The 27,432-nt window shown below is 41.4% G+C and overlaps 1 protein-coding gene and 2 long non-coding RNA genes across 4 annotated transcripts; 1 reads left to right on the top strand and 2 right to left on the bottom strand.

The window, feature by feature from the left end:
* Positions 1 to 372: 372 nt before the first annotated feature.
* Positions 373 to 4,724, bottom strand: LOC143484980 (uncharacterized). The gene is made up of 5 exons (XR_013122759.1): positions 4,632 to 4,724; positions 1,824 to 1,868; positions 1,532 to 1,603; positions 1,361 to 1,404; positions 373 to 783 (listed from the first exon to the last, which is right to left on the bottom strand). It is a non-coding gene; the product is annotated as an uncharacterized LOC143484980 (long non-coding RNA).
* Positions 4,725 to 8,409: 3,685 nt separating this feature from the next.
* On the top strand, positions 8,410 to 13,998 carry LOC143485026 (homeodomain-interacting protein kinase 2-like). Its single transcript, XM_076984162.1, has 11 exons — positions 8,410 to 9,394; positions 9,696 to 10,069; positions 10,746 to 10,869; positions 11,515 to 11,634; positions 11,736 to 11,822; positions 12,100 to 12,272; positions 12,411 to 12,573; positions 12,798 to 12,892; positions 13,032 to 13,431; positions 13,690 to 13,750; positions 13,935 to 13,998. Exons 1-9 carry the CDS (start codon positions 8,675 to 8,677, stop codon positions 13,153 to 13,155), a joined length of 1,980 nt encoding a protein of 659 aa, XP_076840277.1. The 5' UTR covers positions 8,410 to 8,674; the 3' UTR covers positions 13,156 to 13,431; positions 13,690 to 13,750; positions 13,935 to 13,998.
* A 9,765-nt stretch (positions 13,999 to 23,763) lies between these two features.
* LOC143485029 (uncharacterized) lies at positions 23,764 to 27,164 on the bottom strand. 2 transcript variants are annotated; one of them, XR_013122778.1, is made up of 4 exons: positions 27,057 to 27,164; positions 24,227 to 24,271; positions 23,935 to 24,006; positions 23,764 to 23,807 (listed from the first exon to the last, which is right to left on the bottom strand). It is a non-coding gene; the product is annotated as an uncharacterized LOC143485029 (long non-coding RNA). The 2 variants fall into 2 exon arrangements; XR_013122777.1 differs by lacking the exon at positions 27,057 to 27,164 and having other exon boundaries at positions 24,227 to 24,315.
* Between the last annotated feature and the right edge of the window lie 268 nt (positions 27,165 to 27,432).

Raw genomic sequence — 27,432 nt, 5'->3', positions numbered from 1 at the left:
ACACATCAACACCACCAACGCCCCTCTGTTGACTCCATAACACCCCATTCTTCACACAAAGGGTACTCCACATGTTCCAATAACCTCTCAACTGTGGATCTCGCTTCACTTCCTCAGGCGGTTTCGATCCATGATCTTCCACCCAGTCTCAGTCTCCAGACTTTCTGGAGTTGCTCATCTGCCTCTTGTTTCGACCTCCAGTCCCACCTTGTCCACTTGTGCAGTCATTACACACGCATACACACGCCCAAGGGGAGGAGTCGGGGACTACTCCGTGACCGTTGTATGGCCCAGTGGTTCAATTAAATTTTCAAATAGAGGATGCAAAAAAAATAAATAAACTCAGGACATGAAACAAAACATGCAGTTTATTCAAATTATCTGATGTAATTAAAGCCTCCAAAACAGTGGATTAAAAGTATTTTAAAAATGGTTAGAAAGTGTCAGAGTCCAACATCCATTCCAATGGCCACCTCTTTCCACTGTAAGACTGTGATGGAAATTTGATGATTTCCATTTATGTCAGGCTTTCTTAGTATACATTAAACACATCAGATATAGGGGTTAGAGATCTTTTTACATGTACGTGTGTTAATCATGCCACTGAAGCCATTCTCGTGACTTCAGTAGGCCTCAGATGTGTGTGCGTGGGTTCTCTGGCCTCGGCTGAGGCCTAATCTGATGTTCCTCTGGTGTTCCAAAAACTGACCTCGCTGGAGACGCCAAATCTCTACTTGGAAGGGACTACGGCGACACTCAGGCTGTCATGACATCACGAGGATGCTGAGCGTGGAGACAAAGCAAAAATAGCATTTAAATGCATTTAGAAAAAATTGCTAAACAAAAGCATCAAGCCCAACATCTCAAATTCATGCAATGCATAGTTCACTACAATGTAGAACAAAGTATACAATTTTGCAATAACAAAATGTACAAGGGAGATATCAGTATAAACTAGAGGCTGTGTTGTCCTTGATATTTAAAAAGGTCAAACTATTAATTAATTTTTTTTATATAAAAACTGCATTCCCACTTACAATTTCCAGCAAGTCTTACTACAGTGTGTGCAATGTTTTGATGTGCTACACATGGGTAATTGAAGGAGTTGTAAATATAAAGTCCTGGATATCGGCATCACTGACAGACTTATAAATATACCACACAACGTTAGATGAAAAGACAAGTAGATCTAGTACTGCAATATACTAGTGAATATTTAGAACTGATCAAAATGTTCAGCTACCAAGTTGTTTACACAAATGTTGGGATTTTTCTAAAAATGAAAGTTTAGTACCAGTACCATGACTTGCAGTCCAGTGGTTGTATAAAAGTTTGCATAGTTGCATAAATTCATACATACCATAGCAGGCAGGGTTCCCACTCCACTTGCTTCATTTTCTTGCCCTGAAACAATTCAAACTCTTCACTTTTCTAACTCATTAGTTTTAATAACAATATGCATTTTAGTCAATATACACATGACTATTTGCTTGTAAAATGGCATGATTGTAGTGATGGGTGTAGGATTAACCTGAACAACACTGCATCTGACCATTCTCTTCACAGGGTAAAATTCCTGACTTTGTCAATGTGTGAGGACATTCTAGAAAAATAAGTGAATAAAATCACATTTGTCCAAAATAAAGCCTTGTAGTACAAGATGATATATGTAACTAAACAAAATCAAAAGATAAAAGGATAATAAAATTAGTGTTAGAAACTTGTTTAGAAAACCTTAAAAATCGCTTTAAAATCAGAGGCACAGACTCCAGATACAACTACTGTATGACTATATTTGCCATACTGAAGTTCTTCAAACGTACCTTTCCTTTTGAGTGTCTGTGACTGACCACTGTTCTTGGCTTTACCTGGGGGCAGAAACAAAAAACAATTTAAATAAAATATACACTGGAGTACAAAAGAAGAAAAGAATAACAAGGCAGTATTTAATTGGCATACATGGTTAGAAACACAGCTAGGTCATTAGAAACAATAACTAGGATCTGTTTTTATCCACCATAGACCAGAGGTGGAAAGAGTACTGAAAAATTGCAATTGAGTAAAAGTATCTTTACTTTGCCTAAAATCTACTCAGAGTAAAAGTAAAATTACCCATCTCAAAATTTACTCGAGTAAAAGTACAAAATTGCTTCATTTAAAATGTAATTTGAGTAAAAGTTACTTAGTTACTTTCAGTTATTTAATGCATGGATGAATCATGAACCAAATTCAGCACAAGTTGTTTTAATCGATTTCAAAGTGTATTTAAGTGCACATCCACACTTGCAAAAAGATCAGCTGGGCTCAGTAACATACTTCCTCACAGCACAAGGACAATCACAACCTGTACCATAAAGTGCAAACAATTTTCAGTCCTATTCTTCAACGGACAACACTATGATAAGAATAAAGAAATTTCAATTACAAATTATTCAAAAAACAAAATGCACACAAAATTAAGTGCCCACAAGATGCCACAAATCAAACTAAAATGCAACAGGATTCCACTACTCTCAATAAAATGCCCACAGGATCCCACATCAAAAATAAAAAAAATGCTCATAGGATCCCACAATTTAAAAGTAAGTGCTCAGAGGATCCAACTATTCAAAATACAGTGCCCACCAGATCCCACTATTCACAATAAAATGCCCACAGGTTGCCACAACTCAAAATAAAATATAAAATTACCACAGGATCCCATATCTCAAAATAAAACAAAATGCGCACAGGATTCCACTATTTAAAACTCTCACAGGATCCAACTATTCAAAATACAGTGCCCACAGGATTCCACTTTTCACAATAAAATGTCCACAGGATCCCACAGAACCTGATAGATAGAAGATTTAAAGATTGAACAATCTCATCCTTTTAGAAAAAAGTGCACTAGATTACGAGCTGATAATGAGACAATGGAAAGGGGGCGCGCAAGGCAAGGCCACACAATTGACTTTCAGTTCTGGGACTCAGAAGTTTAAATTTCTGCCCGCATTTAATTTTTCACCATCAATATTTTTTTACTCAGTAATGTGAGGGCGTTCAAATGTAGTGAAGTAAAACTACTTGGGTCAAAATTTACTTGAGTAAAAGTAAAAATTACACATTTCAAAAACTACTCAGAAAATTACAAACTACTCATAAAAAGTACTCAATTACAGTAATGTGAGTAAATGTAATTAGTTACTTTCCACCCCCGCCTTAGACTGAAAGTCACTTCTACATGGTCTGACATGGAGAGACAGACACTGGATGAATGTGGCATCACATTCCAAAAACAATGTGTCCAAAGATTATGTTGTTAGTGGAGGAAACATGTGGTCTACTCATCTACAGTCATCATGGTGTAACACCAGGGGCACTGAGCAATAAGTAGGTAGACGCATTCGCTAAATAGAGCAAGATATACTGTGAGCAGATCCAAAACCGTTATAGCAGTCAAGGGTCATATCAGGAGGGCAATCATTTAAGGAACAAAAAGAGAAAACAAATTAAACAGACAAAGCATAATGAAACAGAACACCACTAGTGATCAAACAGGGTACACATACAATACCAAACTTGAAAGATTTCCAGCACAAAACCAACAGAAACTACAATGAGCCACAACCAGGAAGTAGTGATGCGTCGGTCGCGAACGAACCGGTTCAAAGAACCGGCTCTTAAGTGAACGACGAGAGCTGGTTCCCCTCTAAGACCGAGCTGGTTCCCCTCTAAACCCCATCCCCCCCCCGGCCAACAAAGTACGTTTGCCACCCCCCCCCCCCCCCCCGTCAACAAATATTAATATAGATTTAATATAGTACTCAATATTAAATCACTCAATGTAAAGTTTGTAAACTTGCAAACTTTTCAAGCAATATTTATTAAATTGTGGCAAGCCACACACTTCTTGAAGATGGTTCCACGTCCTGGCATTTCTAAATACACACACACAGACAGAGAATTAGTCAATGCCCCTTAAAACAATTTCGAAAGATTCATTTTTAGTACCCATGCAAATAGTGACAATTTGTGCAACCGTACCTTAACCCAGTTGATTGGTAAAACAGTAAATCATGCTAAACCTTCATTCTAAAATCGTCTAAAAGACCAAGTAGGTCCAAATAATTCTAGCATACTCTCATTTATGAATCAGAAATAAACAGGACATGCAATCAGTGTAGCTGTAGCTAGGCTATGTAAAATTATGTGACACTTCAAGGGTAGACGTAAAAATAAATAAATCTGTTTGGCTCTTTGATTATTATCTACACTATCCTATACCCTTGAACGTCGACTTCATACCTACAACTGTCATGTAGTTGTATTTTGTTAAAGTTGAATGTTTTATCATAATTACACTGAATGTTTATATAACTAGCTGGCTAGCTAGCTAGATCTGAAAATTTAGCTAGTGGGAGAAACTTCATGTGTATTTGCATAAATGCAGATGCGTCTTCATTAGCTAGATAGGAAGCTATGGGATTTCGGAGCTAGCTACATATCTAGATACCCATAAAGATCTACGCTGTAAGTGAGTGTGGGCAGCTAAATTATGTCACTATTTGTGTTACATTAACTGAAATCCTAAACACTTCAATCAAAAAATGATTAATACGATTTAATAGAGATTAGCAAAACATACTAACCTACAACCGTTGAGCAAAAATGAGAGCGACACGGCGTCCAATAGTATACGGCGCGAGACTGGGAGACTCTCTCATCCTGGCTGCACCGCGCTGGTGAAGTTCCGTTATAGTATCTCGTAATTTGATAGGAATTTCAAAATAAAAGTAATAAATGAGAAGCTTAAAATTGTATTATATATATATATATTTTTTTAGCACATTTACCGTTTCTACATAAATAACTACATATACTAGTTATACCTTCACTCTTTGTATTTACGAAACATCCCATATGGCATTATAAGGATGTTTGCAAAGGATTTGAAAACTTCAATGCACATTAAACTTAATGTTTTGCAGATAAAATTCAGGTAGAAATACATGAAAACACAAACAAAAGATTTCCATTTAGAACTTTATTTTTGCAAAAGCCCCATGGCTTACCCTCTTTAAACACTGTTCAATTTACAGTTTATTGGTATTCACAAGTTGTCAAGCACCTCTGCCATAAAATGGTGCATGTCTTGCACAGATTCAAAGCCAAACACGAAAGGGTCCTTTACATCACTTTGCTCGTCCTCATAATGCCAGGTTTCTGTCCAAACAATAAAATATTACACAACTATAATAGGTTAACCCATTATAGACGAAATTTTTATTTTATTTTATTTTATTTATTTTATTTTATTAAAATTAAAATTAGATGAGACAAGCAGACTGATGGTAGTTATATATATATAAATGATCAAGCAGCATTACTAAATTAATTAAATTAATATACATCTCCTTCCACTGTTATTATCTATTTACTTTCACAGTATCACACATTGCAGAATTTAGGATGTACATTGTTCCCATGCGAAGTTTACAATGCAGATAACTTAACAGGCTATTCTTAAAAGTTTTCCTTTCCACAAAGTAACTTTATGAACATATTCACTGCCAATACAAGACTAGAATGTAAGATTCGTTTGTGTACAAAAACGAGGTATTTCAACTTGCACTAAACGCTGGCGTCGGCCATTGTTTTGCACACAAACGAGCATGCGCGATATCAGGAACGCGTTTATGCCATGGCCAGGCAGCCATGCACAAGCAGCCACGGGGAGGTGGTCTCTTTTCTCGAGCCGTACCCTCCTCACGGCGTCTGCCGTCGTCATCATACGGATATTTGTCCATTTTCAGTCGTTTTATGTCAGCGTGTGCATTTCACGTTTCAGGTACACAAAAACATGTAACTGACACGGCACGCCGGGTGTACCAACGTGTGTATTACACGCTAGGGTTGACAGAGGAGGGGTGAACCGGCCCAGGTCGGAAACGGAGCAGGTCAAAGCCCCCGTACCGATCAGTAGTGGGAGCGCACCTGAGAACAGACGCTGTAGCGCAGCCCGAGTGATACAGTGTGACCCAACCTTTTACAGCGCACCTGTCTGACTTTTCTGCTCGCACCTGCTTGACTCATTTTATGTCTAAAACTCATTTTGTTATAGTTGTTTTGGAATCATTTTACTCGTAAATGTTTGAAAACTATACTTTAAAAAGATGGCTAATAATTTTTCGGAAATTTGCATAGTTAAGAAAATGACATAGAATTCATCTAAAGTAGCAAACCACATTCTCAACGTGTTTGATTAGCTCGTTAATTTACCATCAGAATTAAAGTGATAATTTCGTGCCAAATCTGAGGCTAACAAAAACGGTTTGGATTTTAACTGGCAGATTACGAGCAAAATGAGTTAACCACAAATGCAATGAAGTCATTTTATTGCCTTGTAAATCATATAAAATTGATCATTGTTGTGATTTCTGGAACATCCCAAATTCAGCACGTTGATAATGCGATAGGATTCAGTGCAATGTGGATATTGATATACATGAACGAAATCATTTAACTGAATTCATGAAGTCATTTAACTGTCCATGATGCCGAAATGAACTTGATATTCATTCGATAATTTACATACATGTTATGATAATATGTATATATTCAGATTGAGGAGACAAAATAACGTTGATGCATGGCAACTAAAAATATGCCCTGTTGGCTATCAGGGACCAGTCAGGTCAGCACTGGGCTTTCAATCCAAATAACGGCAAATATACGGCTCCCCATATATATTTTTTACATTATGAATTAATAGCTTAAACCTAATTTTTAACATTTTGTTTTATTTTTGACATTAAGCACTTGTGATGAGTAAAAATGCTGCATAACAATGCTTTATAAATAAAACTTTTATTATAACCAGTTATTAAATTATCACAAAATAGCACCAAAATAGAACGCAATAGTGGAGTTAACCTTTTTTCTCAGTGTTTTCCCACCACATTATTAACTGAAAGCTGCGTGTGATTGGTCAGATGTGTGGAGAACACGCTTGACATCCGGGCATTGGAGATCTTCTTTGCAGCGTTCTCCGAAACGATATGTGGTAGTATAAAAGAAACACCATTTAAAAAACAGGGGAAGGAACATTTACCTGACGAATTTTAATGTTGCATTGTGTTCCTGGTTTGAAAAGTGCTAAAGTAGGCTGAAGTACTTGAAAATGCTTGAAAATGTAACTGTATTTCGTTTCACAACAAATAACTATCTGACTGAATCGATGTGATAAAAAGCGAATTATTTCGAATCATTTCGAGTATATGTATAAATGTTTAACTTAATTAAGTTTAGGGTGCTGGGGAATATTGAAAATGGACCTTGAAAGTGACGTATAATTGCTTGAATTCCACCTTACAAAGGCGTCAGGAATGTGCAGAGACAGAAAGCCCTGTTATCTGCCATGTCACATGTCAGCTGTTTTTGTGTACAACTGATATGTCAGTTTCTTCCGCTAAAAACAGGAAAGCTCCGTATTATGAGAAATACACACGTGAGACGAAAACTGTCTACTGCATTCTCCCCCCTCAGTTTCTCAATGTGTCCAAATGTACTGTGAACATGTGATAACGGAGTAAAGGAGACGGGACTGGCCTCTCTCCTCAGAGTTCCTATATATATATACGAGACTCTCTTGCTTTTTAACTTTTGTAATAAATCTCTCTTTTAACCACGTCTGAGTCCTCATCTATTTTCAGGAAATTTCCACGACAATAAGAAATGTACCATCCTCTTGTAATTCCAGCGGGAAACTCGAGAGCGCATGAAGACGTTAAGATTGTGTGTTTTGAAAAGAAATTGCCATTAAATAAAATATTTGCTAGTTTGGTAGCTAATAGCTACTGGATCAAATCCTAACCAAATTAGCATATATCTTAATTATATATTAATACGCCAACAAGTGTATTACCAAACACGGTCTCGCTGGGTTATATAGATATGTGTGTTACCTTTTTTGTACCTTTATGCGTTTTGATTTTTCAGTTTGTTTTCAGCCCGTTCTAACGTTTAGTATTGTATTACAGTTATCCAACACAACTCCCATGTGCATGCAAATATTCAAATAACATCATGTCTGTATATAAATAATATATGGTTTATTGGTAATGTCTGATTTCAGAATCTGGATTCATTATTTGGGTATCCAATTTGAAATGACTAGGTAATTACTGCTTTGGGTACTGATAATGTGATCGTTTGGGAGGGGGGGACTAGGTAATAACTAGCTAGCTAATTGGAGAAAAAGCAAAACTATAGCTGGCTACCCAAACACGCACATTTACAACATTGCTGTTGTTTTGTGTATTGTTTTGAAATCAAACGTTACGACCTTATATTTGATCCTATATGCTAATAAAGCAGCGCTGCGTAGCGCGTTGTGGTGCGTGTTACCGTCACGAAGAATCCGTAGAATTCTAATGGATATTTCCGTTTATATTACGCGTTGTCCGAGTGATGTGCAAAACAACAACATTTATGTTTGATTCCTAATGAATTCCGTCTTGTTTTCTACAGATTTTTCTTCAGAAAGATTGTTATAAAGTTAGCTAAACAAGAGAGCTAAATACGATTTCAGATTGTTCGTTTTAACCGTTATCTACCAGTGGTTTAGTTTTAAAGTTATAAGTAACCCCTAATTGGATTTTTTTGGAAAGTAAACGAACTAGATCTGACAAATATGGCCGGTCGAAGTCAGCCTAAGAGGAGAAGGTTATCATCTAAAGGTTTGACCTCCCAGCTCCAAGTTTTATCCGGTGAGATCTCCCGGGATGTGAGCGGTCAGGCGGGTGAGAGCAGCTACTACCTGCAGTGCCCTGACCATACGGGGGCGCCCTCACCCGCGGATTCAACATTCAACCCGAACTATGGCTCAGCTGCCGTGGTCTCTCCCTCCTCTGGAGCATCGCACAGGCAGACTGGGTTCTGTGCTGCCAACATCAGCAGCAGCATCCCGGGACCTTCGTGGTCTTCGTCCTCCTCTTCGTGGTCTTCATCCTCCTCTTGGTGGTCTTCGTCCTCCTCTTCATCTTCGCCTAGCCGGCAGGGTGTAGACGGAGCGTTGGCCTCGCAGAGTGGCAACGCTTACCGGAAGCGTGGTGGACTCAAGAGGAAGAACAGAGAGGCAGACAGCAGCGACAGTGTGCTGACCCTGGAGGAGCTCTCCGCCCCTGGGCTGTCCAACCGCGTGGCCTGGGACGAGGCCTCCACCACCATCGACTACCATCTAGAGCAGCACGAGGTCCTCTGCTCTGCCTCCAACAGTTACGAGGTGTTGGAGTTCCTGGGCCGTGGGGCTTTTGGCCAGGTGGCCAAGTGCTGGAAGCTCGGCACCAATGAAACAGTTGCCATCAAGATCTTAAAAGATCACCCTTACTTTGCCCGCCAGGGCCAGATCGAGGTGGGAAAATTGTGCTTGATTTAACTGAGGTTTTGAGAATCAGTTGTAGCCCTGATTCTGATGTTGCTTTGTTCCTGCTCTAATAAGATGTAATAGGCTGATATTGACTAAGACTGTGCAGTTTGTAATCAGGGGTCATTTCCCTCTGTAAAAGAGCATCTGTCAAATATAGCAAAAGTAAATGTCTGAAGGGAGCCATGCAGTAAATGGGTTGATGTTATTGAAGTTACGTAGCATATTAGCCCTTGAACGCTGTGCCCACGTGACTTAACGCCTGTCCCATCTTCCCCCATCTGCTCAGATGAGCATCCTGAGCCGTCTGAGCACGGAGAACGCAGACGAGTTCAACATTGTGCGCTGGTACGAGTGCTTCCAGCACAGGAACCACATGTGCCTGGTCTTCGAGATGCTGGGGCAGAGCCTGTACGACTTCCTGAAGCACAGCGAGTTCAGCCCGCTGCCGCTGAAGTACATCCGGCCCGTGCTGCAGCAGCTGGCCACCGCGCTCTTGAAACTGAAGAGTCTGGGCCTGATCCACACCGACCTCAAGCCCGACAACATCATGCTGGTGGACCCCGTCAGGCAGCCGTACGCCATCAAGGTCATCGACTTCGGCTCTGCCACCCACGTCTCCAAGGCCGTGCGCTCCTCCTACCTGCAGACCAGATACTACCGGTGAGTGACGCGGCCTAAGGCCTGTTGGAAACAGACGCATGGTAGCGGGAATCGGTTCCACTCGAGTGTGCTTGAGAGGCGAACTGCCCGTTGCGGACGGCTGTGGTGACACGGCTACTCAGTAAAATCATGATAAGCCTTACGATGAACTGCAACACGTTTGATTGCCGTTTGATTTATAAGTGATGTATTTTTAACTGGATCATGTATGTGTGTAATTTATCCAAACACCAATGAATATCCTAATATATTCAGTGCCTGAGAAGTTAAGATGCTCTCAGCACACATAAAAATATTTTTTTTGGTTGGTTTTACGCTTCGGGCTTTGGTAATATCAGTACAGGGTAAGTGTACTGCTACATTGTAGTTACACCATGGCAGTGTTGTTCTGTATTTACGTAGTGGAGAACAACACATCAGTATGTAGTGTCAAGTGTGTTGGTGAACTTGGCTCCACTCAGGTTACTCTACAGTAGTAGATGGGTAATGCACAGGCCAGTATTGTGCTACCAATTTACCAAAAGAAACTTTCAGGTAGTGAAAAAATACTTCTCAAAGCTTTTACATTTTCATTAATTAATTCATCACTCTGTGTTAAAGTGAGTACCTTTGAATCACAACAAACTAGAGTATCATGCTAGACGTTATGATGGACGTTTTTGTGTTTTTGGTCCAGATCGCCCGAGATCATCCTGGGTCTCCCGTTCTGCGAGGCCATTGATATGTGGTCCCTGGGCTGTGTCATCGCAGAGCTCTTCCTGGGCAGGCCCCTGTATCCTGGAGCATCTGAATACGATCAGGTCAGCCCACGGGCCTCGGACCCGAACCTCGCCTTTCTCACGCTTCTGTCCTTATTCACGAAGCATCAAAGAACAGCGCTGATTCAGAGTCTGCTTTCCCACCTCCTTTCCAGAACTTCCTCGCTGTGTAATAAAGATGTAAATCTTGTTTGGGAGAAGAGTGGTGTTGCTAACGCCGATGGCCACCCTTATTCTAACCATGCAGTTTGTTAGCTGGTCCCTGATGACTGGCAAGGAAGAGACTATGAATGATTTTTGAACTAACAAAACAATTAACTCAAATGTGATCTGTAGGCTCTTTAGGCCTGAGATGTGTTTTCTGGCTGTAATTGGTAATCTAATAAGAGCTCTTTACAGTGGAAGAAAATCTCTGGTTTTATGACAGTGGAATTCTAAGCTGGGTCCAGGAGAAGTTCCCAGTACAACAGGGTTGTCTGGTGCAAGGTGTTTTAGGAATGCGAGGCCCTTACTGTGTTAGAGGTGCAGACAGTAAGAGCGGTGGCTTTGTGGCCGTAGTGACATGTGGGGTTCGGATTTTTAGAGTAGTTGTCTTTGCTAGCTCATCTTCAGGATCATTATATGAACATAAAATAAAGTCATCCCATCGTACCATAACATCATCCCTCTTTTGCGCTGTCGCCGCAGATCCGTTACATCTCCCAGACACAGGGCCTTCCAGCAGAGAACCTCCTGAGTGCGGGAACCAAGACTGGATGCTACTTCCACAGGGGTCCCGACTCCAGCCACCCGCTGTGGAGACTCAAGGTCCCCCATCCTTCGTGTGCCATGTGTTCGGTTCATAAGAGAACTGTAATGGCACCTGACGGTACACCTGAATGTTTTTTTTCTGCTTTTATGTTCCCCAGACGCCTTTGGAGCACGAGGTGGAGCTTGGCGTCAAGTCCAGAGAGACCAGGAAATATATTTTCAACTGTCTCGACGACATGATGCAGGTTATTTGTGCTCTTGTTCACCTTATCGCACACTTTGCATCACTGCAACAAAGAGCACAAAGAGCACCAGCTGCTGGTGGAGCATGTAGAGAAGGTCTTGGCTCTGAGTTCAAGGGTTTGAGGGTTCGTGCTCTCATAATAAAAAGTGTATGTAAGTCGCAACAGCGCCTGTGAAATGCAGAGAAACGCACGCCGATTTTGCTGCTGAAACAGCATCTTGGGCACATCGGCACCCTCTGCTGGCGCATAATATAACCTATCCGTTCGTCTCCCACAGGTCAACATGCCCAGTCTAGATGGCAGAGACATTCTGGTGGAGAAGGCTGACCGGCGTGAGTTCATGGACCTGCTGAAAAAGATGCTGACGCTGGACGCAGAGCACCGAATCACACCGATGGAGACCCTCAGCCACCCGTTTGTGACCATGGCTCACCTCCCTCACAGTGCACAGTGAGTGTGTACAGGGCCGTCGCTCCGTCTCACACATTCCAGCTGTGTTCCAGCTCCGATGCACGCAGGACGGTTTGCTTGTCGATCATTATGCAGGGTTCTTTGTCTGTCTCACTCTCTGTCTCTCTCACTTTGCAGTGTAAAGTCCTGCTTGCAGAACATGGAGATCTGTAAGCGGACGTGCACGGGCTTCAACAGCAGCAGAGGCCTGGTCGGCAGTGGAGGCGGGGCCGGGGGCGGGGCCAGTACTGACGCCAACCTCCCGGTCACCTTCAACATCCAGATTGGCCAACACAGCCAGGTGGGCCTGCCAGCACAAGCTTGTAGTGTGTTGCACCAGTGTCCCCAAACCTACAGCTCACATAAAATGACTGCAGGCATTCAGATAAGAAATTACTCACCGGAACTGTGTTTTTCAGCTATGTTTGAAGGGTTTTGTCATTAAGTACATTGTGCCCTGTTTGTTGGGTGTGTGTGTGTGTGTGTGTGTTTGTGTGTGTGTCCTCTGCCACACACCCATCTCAGCCCATCGTCATCTCGGACACGCCCAGCCCTGCTGTCAGCATCATTACCATCTCCAGCGGCACCGAGGACGAGGACGACGCCAACCTGCCCACCAGGTGCACTCCCCACAAACTCCGTTGCTCCGCCTCCTGTGCCTCTGAGCTCGGTGTTTGCTACAAATTCCTTTGATGAGTTCCTTCATAACGGTCACCCTTCTGTTTTCTCACCTTGTGGTTTTTAAACGCCCCTCCCCAGCTGCAGCGTGAACCAGCGGGTGGACGACATCATCTGTGTGACCGTGCGGGACTCGGACTCGTCCACCTGCAGCCTGCTCAGCCCCAGGCACCTGCTCACCTTTATGGAGAACGTCACCAAGTAGCTGGCCATGGTCATGGCCTCGGCGAAGGCCCTGCCCTGAGAGGGCAGGGCACCAGGTGAGTCCTCGTCCCATGTGCTCTGTCTCTCCCGCCCCTCCGGCTCTGTCCACAGGCCTCTGCCGTCGATGATTGTCTCACATCCCCATATAGAGTCGAGCGCCGCGGCCTCCGGGCGGTCCAAGAAGACTTCGGTTGTGCCCCCTGCCAGAGCAGCCCTGCCCGACGCTGAGAGACACAGAGCCGCGTCCACCAAGTCTCAGCCTCTCAACCTGAGCCAGGTAGAGCGTCTGTAGAGCAGTTTGCCTTCACACACTGCAACTGCAGTCACACTTCACACTGGCCAATAGAAAATCTTATCTTTGCTCTGCTGTCTTATCCACACTCTGCTCATCAGCTTCATTTAAGATCATTTTCTAGTAGGACTGTCAGATTGCAAAGCTTTGAGTCTGACCGGTGCATTGATTTGCTGGAATACTGTATATGTTGGCCAGAGTATGTTGCATATATTCACAGTTTTATATATTCAATGTTCTCAGCAGCAGCAGCACCGGCGTCCTGCTCCCCAACAGTCATAGTCAGAGAGACCCTCAAAAAAAGGTTTGTTAGTACTTCAGGTTTTTAAATTCCAGTTCTTGTATGTCATGTCTTGTTTTGTACATCTTTTGTGTCGGTGGGAAGTGATGTTGTCAGCTTATTTGTAAAAATCTGGTGTAGACCAGAGAGTAGTTCAGCTGGGGTATTGATATCTCACTGCCATTTTGTGTCTTGGCTCTTCCTACAGGTCCAGCAGTCTGTGATCATCTCATGACAGGTCAGGAGGTCGCTCCCCCTGGCGCCAGTCCAACTACCCCTCAGACTCTTCTTACCTGAAATAAATGGGCTTTGATAAAGATGATGGTGGATAAGCCCAAGATCCACTGAGTCCTGGACTACCTGTCTGCTAGACCCCAGTATGTGAGAACTGGAACCTGCCAGTCTGATCGTCTGGTCAGCAACATCGGTGCTCCACAGGGAACTGTGCTCTCCCCCTTCCTTTTCACCCTGTACACCACTGACTTCCAGTACAGGTCTGACCTCTGTCACCTTCAGAAATTTTCTTACGACTCAGTGGTGGTTGGGTGCATCAAAGACGAACAGGAAGGAGAATACAGAGACCTCGTGGACAGATTTGTTGGGTGGTGTAAAAGGAACCACTTGATCATCAATGTGACCAAAACCAAGGAGATGGTGGTGGACTTCAGAAGGAAGAGGCCCACAATCTGCCCTGTCACCATCATGGGTCAGGATGTTGAGCTGGTGGACTTCTACAAATACCTGGGTGTGCTGCTGGACAACAAACTGGACTGGAAGGCCAACACTGATGCTTTCTGAGACGACTCGGGTCCTTTAATGTGTGCAGCAAGTTGTTGGAGATCTTCTACTAGTCTGTAGTTGCTGGTGCTATCTTCTTTGCAGCAGTCTGCTGGGGAAGCAGCATCAGGGGAGGAAACACCAGGAAGCTCAACAAGCTGATGAGGAAAGCCAGCTGAGTTCTGGGCTGCCCACTGGATGGTTTTGAGGAAGTGGTGGAAAGAAGGTCACTCAACAAACTCACTTCTATACTAGACAACACATCACACCCTCTCCATGAGCTACTGGTCAGACAGAGGAGCACCTTTAGCAACAGACTCACCCAGCTCCACTGCAACACAAATCGGTACAGGAGATCATTCGTACCAACTGCGATCACACTACAACAGCTTTCCACTGTGCCAGTCGTTATTTCAGTGGAAGTGTTTAAATAAAAAGAATTTATTGATACAATTGAATGTGTGATTGCAATCAGTAAGTTATTACAAGGCAAACGTGAAAACAATTGGCCCCAGCAACACTATTTTTGAGCTTATTTTGCACTCTTTTGTACATATAGTCATGTAAAATGTAGGTAACATTGTTCTTTACAACTGAAAATAAGTGGCAAAACAAAGAGCCATTTGGCCGACTCTTTATGAAGAGCTGAGCCAAAAGATCCGGCTCCCTAAAAAGAGATGAAATTCCCATCACTAACTGGTACTTACTGCACTATTACTGCACAATTCTCATGCCACTATCTTGCACATTTCATCTTCAATCTCGTGTAATTTTGATATCTATTGCTTTCATACTGTTATATTTCATATCTATTTAATTCTATCTATATTATATATTCATTACTTCTGATACCATAATTATTGTTCTTGCTCTCATTGTAACTGTGCTGCTGTAATAACCGACTTTCCCTCTGGGATCAATAAAGTTCTTTCTTTCTTTCTTTCTATCTATCTATCTATCTATCTATCTATCTATCTATCTATCTATCTATCTATCTATCTATCTATCTATCTATCTATCTATCTATCTATCTATCTATCTATCTATCTATCTATCTATCTATCTATCTATCTATCTATCTAATTAGAGAATTCCATTACTTCAGTGTCTGGGCTTTTGTAAGGAGGAATCCCACTGAGTTACAATAACTCTTCTCCCAGTTAGTCCTGGCCAAGATGGGGCAGTCATGGCCTGGTGGTTAGGGAAATGGTCTTGTGACCGGAAGGTCATGGGTTTGATCCCCAGACCTGAGGTCATGACTGAGGTGCCCCTGAGCAAGGCCCTTAACCCTCAATTGCTCACTTGTATAAAAATGAGATAAAATGTAAGTTGCTCTGGATGAGGATGTCTGCAAAATGCCATAAATGTAAGATTTGTTACAAATATTTGTTAGAATAGTTACAAAATAATTACATACAATACTACTATACATACAACACAATTTCAGCCCCACAAACATCAATTTTGAATTGATGTTTGATTTTCTTTAACTATTAAGCGATACTAAGGAGTCTAAGTTTAAGACAGCTTGACACTCATTCCAAACATAAGGCGCATACGATTTAAAAAAGCCATTTTACCCAACTCTGTTCTTTCTTATGGGGTATGTAAGAGCAACTTATTTTGTGATTTTGTATTATAAAAATTTGATTAATTAGATTGAAATGAAAGTAGATTAGAAATATATAAAGGTATTTCCCCCATTAGGGCAAAATAAAATAATAAAATCAATACATGATGCAAAATGCAATTAAAAAAGTCAAGCTCGTTAGCTGACCAACTGGACAGGAAGATTTAACCCGTTGAATAGTTTACATTTCTTCCAAAGGATGTAAAATTCAGTTTTATCCTTCTAAACAACCCCCTTCACCAGGCGTTCGGTTGAAGAATAAAAATGATTTTATTTTAGGGCTCGTATGGCTGCTTGAAATACTTGGAAATACTTGAATTTTAATGTTGCATTTTCCAGATTTAAAAAAGTGCTGGATGCCCTACTATTAAAACTGTGTAAACATCGCTTTAATTTCATAACACACTATAGGATTATGTAGAATATCTACTTTAATGAATTCACTGAAAAACATCTACTTAGTGTAACTAAGTAACTTAGTGTAACAGGGGTGTCAAACTCATTTTCACCGTGGGCCACATCGACATAATCGTTACCCACGGAGGGCCATATGTAACTTATAAATGTACCTACTACTTAATGTTAAATAGGCTACCTCTACTACTTTGTCTTAGTAGTGTGGCATGGTTTGGGAGAGGAGTGCTAGAACTGCCACTAACAAGCTTAGTTGAGGAGTTTAAATGTGCCAAGGTAGGCCGAGAAATGTTGTTGATAGGGTCGAAAGATGCACTGATCAAAGCAGCGGCACCAGTGACACGTACAGGAAGAAAGTGGAATTCCCAAGAGGCAACTCAGGCAGCAAAGAGGGCATTGGAGCATAGAGATGTTGTAGGGCAGGTGCAAAATGGGAGGGCAGGACTAAGGTCAGGTGATACATGGAGGGCATTCAGCAAGGCCACATCTTCTTCGAGAGACACTTGCAAATATGGAATACAAAATTAACGTTGTTTTATCAAATTATAGGATGGCATTAGGACTAAATGCTGAGATGGAACTGAGGATACACCAGAGGAGCACAAAATACTTCAGCATGAGAGTTCTGATGATAGTGATTGGGAGGATGTTTAGTAAGGTTATTTTCATAGACTGTTCAAAAGACTGTTCAGTCTTTAACAAGCCCCACCTTAAGGACAGAGTCCTTAGGTGTGTCCAAACTTGATTTGTAGTGTACACTCTTTGCGTTTTTGTTGTTCTGGTTTTTGACTGCTTTCCTGTTTGCACATCATATCTGTTTTCACCCAGCCTTTACTCTTCACTGATGTATGATTTATTGGACAATAATATGCAGACATTTCTGTACAGATTGTGTAGTGTCCTTTGTGCGTTAGTATAATAAAGAAATGTGAATCAATTTGTTTCACTGCATGATGACTTATGATCATGTGTAATTTACAAGTATATAAACTATTAAGTGGAAATAACTGAAATTGGTGGCAGTTCAACTATTTAATGTTAGTACACATTATGTTAACCCTTCTGTTGTGGTTTGGGCCAAATCTGACCACTTTACAACTTGAAACACTCAAAAATAATGTGTTTTACATCTGATTGCCTCAAGGCCTTATGCTATCCTCCACAATATGTACCTAAACATGTAAAAATGATTATTACCTCTTTCATTTATTTTTGAGTGTTTTAATCAACCTTGTAGCATATGTATTGTTCCCGGTCAGAAGTGACCGCCATAGGAAATGAATGGGTATCCAGACTATATTCATTTATCAGACAGAAAACATCCCCATACACACCACCCCAACACATACACACACACACACACACACACACACACACTCATTCACTCACACACATTTCAGACTAAACAATGTCTTTTTGCGGGTGCACATCTCCTTCCCATGCTTTTGTGCCTATCCCCCACATGAACCACACCTTCCAGACTAATCAATGTATCATCTTCACGTATACCCCATATATATAACTTGATGTTTGCCTTGCACTCCTTTTACTCTGAGCACAATGAGTAGGCGACTGACCAAGCGGTTTTCTGTGTATTGAAGAGGTTCTGGTCCAGGTTTTTGGACGTGATGAAGAGGGCACTGAAATTGAACCAGGGGTTGAGGAGCATGTCTCAGAAGTAGAACACAACACCGATTTAGATCCAAACGTTGAGGAGACTGACTAGTCCAAGAGTTGGACACTTGCTCTGGGCTTCATCCCCTCAAGTCAGAGGAAGTAGAGCGAGAGAGGACAACATAAAGATGATGCTAGGGCAGAGCTGGAGTGGCTAATCGGGAGATTTGGGAGGATTCCCGATGGGCCGGCTCAAGTCAGTCTCTAGTTTGGGCCGACTGGGAGGGAAAAATAATTTTGAGCCGGATTTGGGCATGAAACTCTCGGGCTGAAAAAGGGGCCCACTCCGGCCCTGCGCTAAGGACAAAATGATATGCGACATCTTGTGTGGATGACGAGTCCACCTTCCAACTCTTTTTCCCAGAGTGCATTGAGGTAATTATACTGGAGATGACAAACCTGGAGGGGAAGTGTGGGTTTAGAGACACCTGCAGAGAAATCGACCTGGTAGATCTCTAACCCTACATAGGTCTGATGATTTTAGCAGGAGTAGCCTATATTGCTCAAACAATGAGGCTACAAAATATCTGTGGGGTCCAGTCTGGCAGGCCTATATTCCAGGCAACGATGTCCTTACAACAGTTTCATTCCTCGCACACCAGCCTCTACCAGTCTGGTTAGGAGTGTGTAAGCCCCAGCCAATGCCCCAGCCCCAGCTGCTGCATCAACCCCAGCCCTGGCTGCTCCCCCCAACAAGGACATGGGTCCTTGCATTCACAAGCACACACACATACACACACACTTCATGCTGAGTTTGGTTTTTGGTTTTCAACTTATTTTTTTACATGATGTTCATTTTGTAATACATTTTCAGTGCCTATTTATATTGTCACTGCTGTTATTTTATGTCTATGTCACGTGGTCCTGCTTCCCCCTGTCAGTCATGTCTTTTGTTTTGTTCTCTGTGTGTGAGTATTTTATTTTGAAATCCCTAGTTGAAATCCCTAGTCTCTGTCTTCACACCCCTGCCTTGTTCTCCGCCCCTCGTTATTGCTTTCAGGTGTGTCTTGTTGGGTTCCTTGTTTAGTGTATTTAAGTCCTGTGTTTGGTCTCTAGTGTTGTTGGTTATTGTAAGTCGTAAGTACTGGTTTTTGTTGATGCTGTTTTGTAATTCATGCTCCTTCTGTCATTGATGTTTAGCCTTTCATGTCACCTCTGTTCTTTGTGTTGAGTTCTGTCGTTTACATGTTAGTTATTTTATTAAAATACATTTGTTGTAAAAATGTCTTTACCTAGTAGCAGTTTTTCAAAAGACTAAAACTATTTCTGCAGTGTAAGATTTCCTAAATTGCCTCCTTTTGTTTACTGGTTATGGCTGGTGTGTTTCTGGAAGAGACACACTGCAAAAAGTACCATCTTGATAAGTTAAAATTGCTCAAGAATATTATTGTATTTCAAATAGCTGAGGGTTTTTTGTTGTATAAATGTATGTAAAAATGTCTTTACCTAGTGGCAGTTTTTCAAAAGTCAAAAACTATTTCTGCAGTGTGATTTCCTAAATTGCCTCAAATTGTTTGTCAATTTCACATTATTTCTGCAGTGTGATTTCCTAAATTGCCTCAAATTGTTTGTCAATTTCACATTATTTCAACCTTTCACTAATCAAATCTCAAACATTTGGCCCTGTAGATGACGAGACTTCAGCACCTCCAGAAAGGAGAGGTCGCATGGAGACGCACGAGCGGCTAATGGAGACGGCAAAAGATGGCACAGTGTGGTGTGAGGAACAGATTGGAAGACATCACAGCCCAGCTGAACGCCATCCCATGAACGGAGAGACAACTGCTTTTGCCAGAAGGAAAGTGACTAGTCGCTTGCAAAGTTTCTTCTGTTTCATTTCTTTGGACATACTTCCGACTATACAGGAGTGCACTGTCCAGCATGCACGCCAGACACAGCATGAAAACTGGTTCATGGACCTCCCTGAACTAATGTCGCTCATTGCCATCCTCATCCTGCAATGAGGGGTTGTCCGCCTTCCAGCGGTGCATGACTCGTGGTCTGGGAGTGCCCTCCGTCATGAAGATAATGTCGCGAAACCGCTTTCAGGACATCATGCGGCACCTACGCTTTGACAACAAGGACACACGCCATGAACGAGCTGCAACTGACCGGTTTGCTGCAATTTCTAATGTTTGGAAATCTTTCATTGGCATCACTTCGTACCACCCAGGAAGGCATATCACCATAGATGAGCAACTTTTTCCATCCAAGACCCATTGCTGTTTTCTTCAGTACATGGCCACAAAACCAGACAAGTTTGGGATAAAGTTCTGGGTGGCATGTACGTATCCAACATCATCCCATACCTTGGCAAAGACTCCAGTCGTCCCACAGGGGAAAGACTATCGGAAAATGTGGTGATGAAGCTCATGGAACCATTTATGGACAAAGGAAGAACTGTTACCACAGAATTTTCACCTCACTGTCACTAGCAAAACGATTGCTGGGCCGGAAGACCACCCTCCTTGGCACAGTAAACAGGATTCGTCGTGAGCTTCCAGACTCTGCCAAAAAGACTTTGGTCCGTGAGGAATTCAGCACACGGGTGTTTTCAACCTCTGGTGCCACACTGACTGTTTACGCACCCAAACGAAGAAAGACTGTCTGCATCCTCAGTACCATGCACAGTACGGTGGAGACTGGGGACACGCAGGAAAAAAAGCCCAACACAATCACTGACTACAACACTCTAAAATGTGGTGTGGATATAATGGACCAGATGGTACGAAAGTACACTGTACGTTGCGGAACACGGCGTTGGCCAGTCGCTGTTTTATAATGATAGGCATTCAGTGCTGAAATGTCAATGTGCTTTTTCAAGCATGCACTGGGGTAAAGGAGAGACGGTCGGAGTTTTTGGTGAACCTTACAGAAGACCTTGCACAGGCTCATGTGGCAGCCAAGGAAAAGGCTCAGCAGCAGCAACCACCCACACCTGACACAGGGAAAAGGGCATTGTGCCAGGTCAGGCGTGGTTGCAAGAGTAACCGTGCCACTAATTGTGTTTTGTGATAGGTTCACATGTGGCAAGTGCAGAAAGGAGATGATGTGGCAGTGCCAGGTGTGTGCAGAATATTTATAGGTTTATTTATTTATATATACCAATAAAGCTAACTTGAATATAAATTTCTGGCAATGTTGACTTTTTTTTTTTTTTTTTTGGGGTGGGGGGTGGCTTCACCTTGTTCCAGAGGACCATTTCTTCTGGACCTGCATATTCCCACCTCCACCCCTTCCCCATACAAACATACACATATACCTATGTGTGTCCGCATCTTGAGCCCTCATAGCGAAAGCCTCACACCACTTACTGAAATAATCAGCAATCATGATTATTTACTTGTTTCCCTTAGAGGTAACAGGTAAGGGCAGGGGCGTGCACACATAGACCTCAGGTGCTGCTAAAGCACCACCAACTCTGCCCTTTATCAACGAAAGTGCCCTTTTTTTAAATTATCATTTTACTGAGGTAGGTTTGAAATTATTTTTTGAAAACCTGAGCGATTAAAAACAATGCCCTGAAATGCGCCATCACCTCTCACACTCCCGACCTCTCTCTTCCTTTAACACCAGATGCGCTGCAGCAGTTCAGTTCAGCGAGTGGAAGGAAGCGTCTTCAGCACAGCACACATGCTCACAGATAGACTACTTCTCCCGTGCCCCACCAGCCAGGTTACATACACATCAAGTCAAATCGTACCGTTTGCCCTCTAAGCCCAACGTGAAATCATTTTGTGCAGTAAAATGTCTCATACAGCACCAAACTACTAAGCATTTTTAGCCGATGGTCACCTGATAAACTAGTCGCTCTAGCCCAAATCAATGATAGATAACGTGAGGACGACCACATACAAATAATTAAGGTAGAGTTTGCAAATCTGTGTTAAGCTGAATGTTTTCTGTTGTATAGGTTTTGTTAGGCAACATAAATTAACACATTCATTTATGAAAGAAGAAACGGGAAGTTCCCCATTACCTGTGAAAAATGCCCATCTGTATTCGTGTAATGACAACACTAAGTTTTTTTATCAGTTGGCGGTGTGACTTTTTCCATTGAAAACTCACGTTTAGAGAATGTTACTAATAAAAGTCAAATTTCATTCAACATGCGCTTGTATTATTTTTTTATAATGAATTGTTCCACGTGCGCTAAAAAGTGCCCTCCCCCCCCCTTCCCCCCAGCACTTGCCCCCCAAAATGTCTGTGCACGCCACTGGGTAAGGGACCCACTATATCTATTCCCAACTTTTCAAAAGGATACCCTGCTTGTATGGGCCGTAATGGTGCCCGAGGCTCTGCTCCAGAGGTTTTAAAAACTGCACAAGACTCACATTGCTTACACCAGTCCACAGCGTCACTGCTCCAACCGGGCCAATAAAACCGTGTTCTGATCTTATCTTTTAGCTTTGCCATTCCCACATGACCACCAGTCTTAGAATTATGTAAAAGCTGCAGCAGCTCCGGTACCATTTTCCTAGGAACAACCACCCGCTCGCACACATCAACACCACCAACGCCCCTCTGTTGACTCCGTAACACCCCATTCTTCACACAAAGGGTACTCCACATGTTCCAATAACCTCTCAACTGTGGATCTCTCTTCACTTCCTCAGGCGGTTTCGATCCATGATTTCCACCCAGTCTCTGACTTTCTGGAGTTGCTCATCTGCCTCTTGTTTCGACCTCCAGTCCCACCTTGTCCACTTGTGCAGTCATTACACACGCATACACACGCCCAAGGGGAGGAGTCGGGGACTACTCCGTGACCGTTGTATGGCCCAGTGGTTCAATTAAATTTTCAAATAGAGGATGCAAAAAAAATAAATAAACTCAGGACATGAAACAAAACATGCAGTTTATTCAAATTATCTGATGTAATTAAAGCCTCCAAAACAGTGGATTAAAAGTATTTTAAAAATGGTTAGAAAGTGTCAGAGTCCAACACCCATTCCAATGGCCACCTCTTTCCACTGTAAGACAAAGCAAAAATAGCATTTAAATGCATTTAGAAAAAATAGCTAAACAAAAGCATCAAGCCCAACATCTCAAATTCATGCAATGCATAGTTCACTACAATGTAGAACAAAGTATACAATTTTGCAATAACAAAATGTACAAGGGAGATATCAGTATAAACTAGAGGCTGTGTTGTCCTTGATATTTAAAAAGGTCAAACTATTAATTAATTTTTTTTATATAAAAACTGCATTCCCACTTACAATTTCCAGCAAGTCTTACTACAGTGTGTGCAATGTTTTGATGTGCTACACATGGGTAATTGAAGAAGTTGTAAATATAAAGTCCTGGATATCGGCATCACTGGCAGACTTATAAAAATACCACACGTTAGATGAAAAGACAAGTAGATCTAGTACTGCAATATGCTAGTGAATATTTGAAACTGATCAAAATGTTCAGCTACTAAGTTGTTTACACAAATGTTGGGATTTTTCTAAAAATTAAAGTTTAGTACCATTACCATGACTTGCAGTCCAGTGGTTGTATAAAAGTTTGCATAGTTGCATAAATTCATACATACCACAGCAGGCAGGGTTCCCACTCCACTTGCTTCATTTTCTTGCCCTGAAACAATTCAAACTTTTCACTTTTCTAACTCATTAGTTTTAATAACAATATGCATTTTAGTCAATATACACATGACTATTTGCTTGTAAAATGGCATGATTGTAGTGATGGGTGTAGGATTAACCTGAACAACACTGCATCTGACCATTCTCTTCACAGGGTAAAATTCCTGACTTTGTCAATGTGTGAGGACATTCTAGAAAAATAAGTGAATAAAATCACATTTGTCCAAAATAAAGCCTTGTAGTACAAGATGATATATGTAACTAAACAAAATCAAAAGATAAAAGGATAATAAAATTAGTGTTAGAAACTTGTTTAGAAAACCTTAAAAATCCCTTTAAAATCAGAGGCACAGACTCCAGATACAACTACTGTATGACTATATTTTCCATACTGAAGTTCTTCAAACGTACCTTTCCTTTTGAGTGTCTGTGACTGACCACTGTTCTTGGCTTTACCTGGGGGCAGAAACAAAAAACAATTTAAATAAAATATACACTGGAGTACAAAAGAAGAAAAGAATAACAAGGCAATAACTAGGATCTGTTTTTATCCACCATAGACCAGAGGTGGAAAGAGTACTGAAAAATTGTAATTGAGTAAAAGTATCTTTACTTTGCCTAAAATCTACTCAGAGTAAAAGTAAAATTACCCATCTCAAAATTTACTCGAGTAAAAGTACAAAATTGCTTCATTTAAAATGTAATTTGAGTAAAAGTTACTTAGTTACTTTCAGTTATTTAATGCATGGATGAATCATGAACCAAATTCAGCACAAGTTGTTTTAATCGATTTCAAAGTGTATTTAAGTGCACATCCACACTTGCAAAAAGATCAGCTGGGCTCAGTAACATACTTCCTCACAGCACAAGGACAATCACAACCTGTACCATAAAGTGCAAACAATTTTCAGTCCTATTGTTCAACGGACAACACTATGATAAGAATAAAGAAATTTAAATTACAAATTATTCAAAAAACAAAATGCACACAAAATTAAGTGCCCACAAGATGCCACAAATCAAACTAAAATGCAACAGGATTCCACTACTCTCAATAAAATGCCCACAGGATCCCACATCAAAAATAAAAAAAATGCTCATAGGATCCCACAATTTAAAAGTAAGTGCTCAGAGGATCCCACAATTTAAAAGTAAGTGCTCAGAGGATCCAACTATTCAAAATACAGTGCCCACCAGATCCCACTATTCACAATAAAATGCCCACAGGTTGCCACAACTCAAAATAAAATATAAAATTACCACAGGATCCCATATCTCAAAATAAAACAAAATGCGCACAGGATTCCACTATTTAAAACTCTCACAGGATCCAACTATTCAAAATACAGTGCCCACAGGATTCCACTTTTCACAATAAAATGTCCACAGGATCCCACAGAACCTGATAGATAGAAGATTTAAAGATGGAACAATCTCATCCTTTTAGAAAAAAGTGCACTAGATTACGAGCTGATAATGAGACAATGGAAAGGGGGCGCGCAAGGCAAGGCCACACAATTGACTTTCAGTTCTGAGACTCAGAAGTTTAAATTTCTGCCCGCATTTAATTTTTCACCATCAATATTTTTTTACTCAGTAATGTGAGGGCGTTCAAATGTAGTGAAGTAAAACTACTTGGGTCAAAATTTACTTGAGTAAAAGTAAAAATTACATATTTCAAAAACTACTCAGAAAATTACAAATTACTCATAAAAAGTACTCAATTACAGTAATGTGAGTAAATGTAATTAGTTACTTTCCACCCCTGCGTCACTTCTACATGGTCTGACATGGAGACACAGACACTGGATGATTGTGGCATCACATTCCAAAAACAATGTGTCCAAAGATTATGTTGTTAGTGGAGGAAACATGTGGTCTACTCATCTACAGTCATCATGGTGTAACACCAGGGGCACTGAGCAATAAGTAGGTAGACGCATTCGCTAAATAGAGCAAGATATACTGTGAGCAGATCCAAAACCGTTATAGCAGTCAAGGGTCATATCAGGAGGGCAATCATTTAAGGAACAAAAACCAAGATCGAAGAGACATGACTTGAACAAAGCACACACCAGATACTAAAGAGAAAACAAATTAAACAGACAAAGCATAATGAAACAGAACACCACTAGTGATCAAACAGGGTACACATACAATACCAAACTTGAAAGATTTCCAGCACAAAACCAACAGAAACTACAATGAGCCACAACCAGGAAGTAGTGATGCGTCGGTCGCGAACGAACCGGTTCAAAGAACCGGCTCTTAAGTGAACGACGAGAGCTGGTTCCCCTCTAAGACCGAGCTGGTTCCCCTCTAAACCCCCCCCCCCCCCCCCCCCCCCCGGCCAACAAAGTACGTTTGCCACCCCCCCCCCCCATCAACAAATATTAATATAGATTTAATATAGTACTCAATATTAAATCACTCAATGTAAAGTTTGTAAACTTGCAAACTTTGCAAGCAATATTAATTAAATTGTGGCAAGCCACACACTTCTTGAAGATGGTTCCACGTCCTGGCATTTCTAAATACACACACACAGACAGAGAATTAGTCAATGCCCCTTAAAACAATTTCGAAAGATTCATTTTTAGTACCCATGCAAATAGTGACAATTTGTGCAACTGTACCTTAACCCAGTTGATTGGTAAAACAGTAAATCATGCTAAACCTTAATTCTAAAATCGTCTAAAAGACCAAGTAGGTCCAAATAATTCTAGCATACTCTCATTTATGAATCAGAAATAAACAGGACATGCAATCAGTGTAGCTGTATCTAGGCTATGTAAAATTATGTGACACTTCAAGGGTAGACGTAAAAATAAATAAATCTGTTTGGCTCTTTGATTATTATCTACACTATCCTATACCCTTGAACGTCGACTTCATACCTACAACTGTCATGTAGTTGTATTTTGTTAAAGTTGAATGTTTTATCATAATTACACTGAATGTTTATATAACTAGCTGGCTAGCTAGCTAGATCTGAAAATGTAGCTAGTGGGAGAAACTTCATGTGTATTTGCATAAATGCAGATGCGTCTTCATTAGCTAGATAGGAAGCTATGGGATTTCGGAGCTAGCTACATACCTAGATACCCATAAAGATCTACGCTGTAAGTGAGTGTGGGCAGCTAAATTATGTCACTAATTGTGTTACATTAACTGAAATCCTAAACACTTCAATCAAAAAATGATTAATACGATTTAATAGAGATTAGCAAAACATACTAACCTACAACCGTTGAGCAAAAATGAGAGCGTCACGGCGTCTGCCGTCGTCATCATACGGATATTTGTCCATTTTCAGTCGTTTTATGTCAGCGTGTGCATTTCACGTTTCAGGCACACAAAAACATGTAACTGACACGGCACGCCGGGTGTACCAACGTGTGTATTACACGCTAGGGCGTAATACTGGGTTGACAGAGGAGGGGTGAACCGGCCCAGGTCGGAAACGGAGCAGGTCAAAGCCCCCGTACCGATCAGTAGTGGGAGCGCACCTGAGAACAGACGCTGTAGCGCAGCCCGAGCGATACAGTGTGACCCAACGTTTTACAGCGCACCTGTCTGACTTTTGTGCTCGCACCTTGACTCATTTTATGTCTAAA

The sequence above is a fragment of the Brachyhypopomus gauderio genome, chromosome 21 (genome assembly GCF_052324685.1).
Source record: "Brachyhypopomus gauderio isolate BG-103 chromosome 21, BGAUD_0.2, whole genome shotgun sequence".
NCBI classification, from domain to species: domain Eukaryota; kingdom Metazoa; phylum Chordata; class Actinopteri; order Gymnotiformes; family Hypopomidae; genus Brachyhypopomus; species Brachyhypopomus gauderio.
Note: the sequence above shows the minus strand (reverse complement) of the source record. Positions and strands in the feature narration are given on the sequence as shown.

Excerpts from the sequence above, each read along its gene's own strand:
- LOC143485026 (XM_076984162.1), top strand. The coding sequence starts at position 8,675 with ATGGCCGGTCGAAGTCAGCCTAAGAGGAGAAGGTTATCATCTAAAGGT. Across the intron at positions 10,070-10,745 it reads CTGCAGACCAGATACTACCG|ATCGCCCGAGATCATCCTGG; the intron begins GTGAGTGACGCG and ends TTTTTGGTCCAG. Across the intron at positions 12,574-12,797 it reads AGATTGGCCAACACAGCCAG|CCCATCGTCATCTCGGACAC; the intron begins GTGGGCCTGCCA and ends CACCCATCTCAG.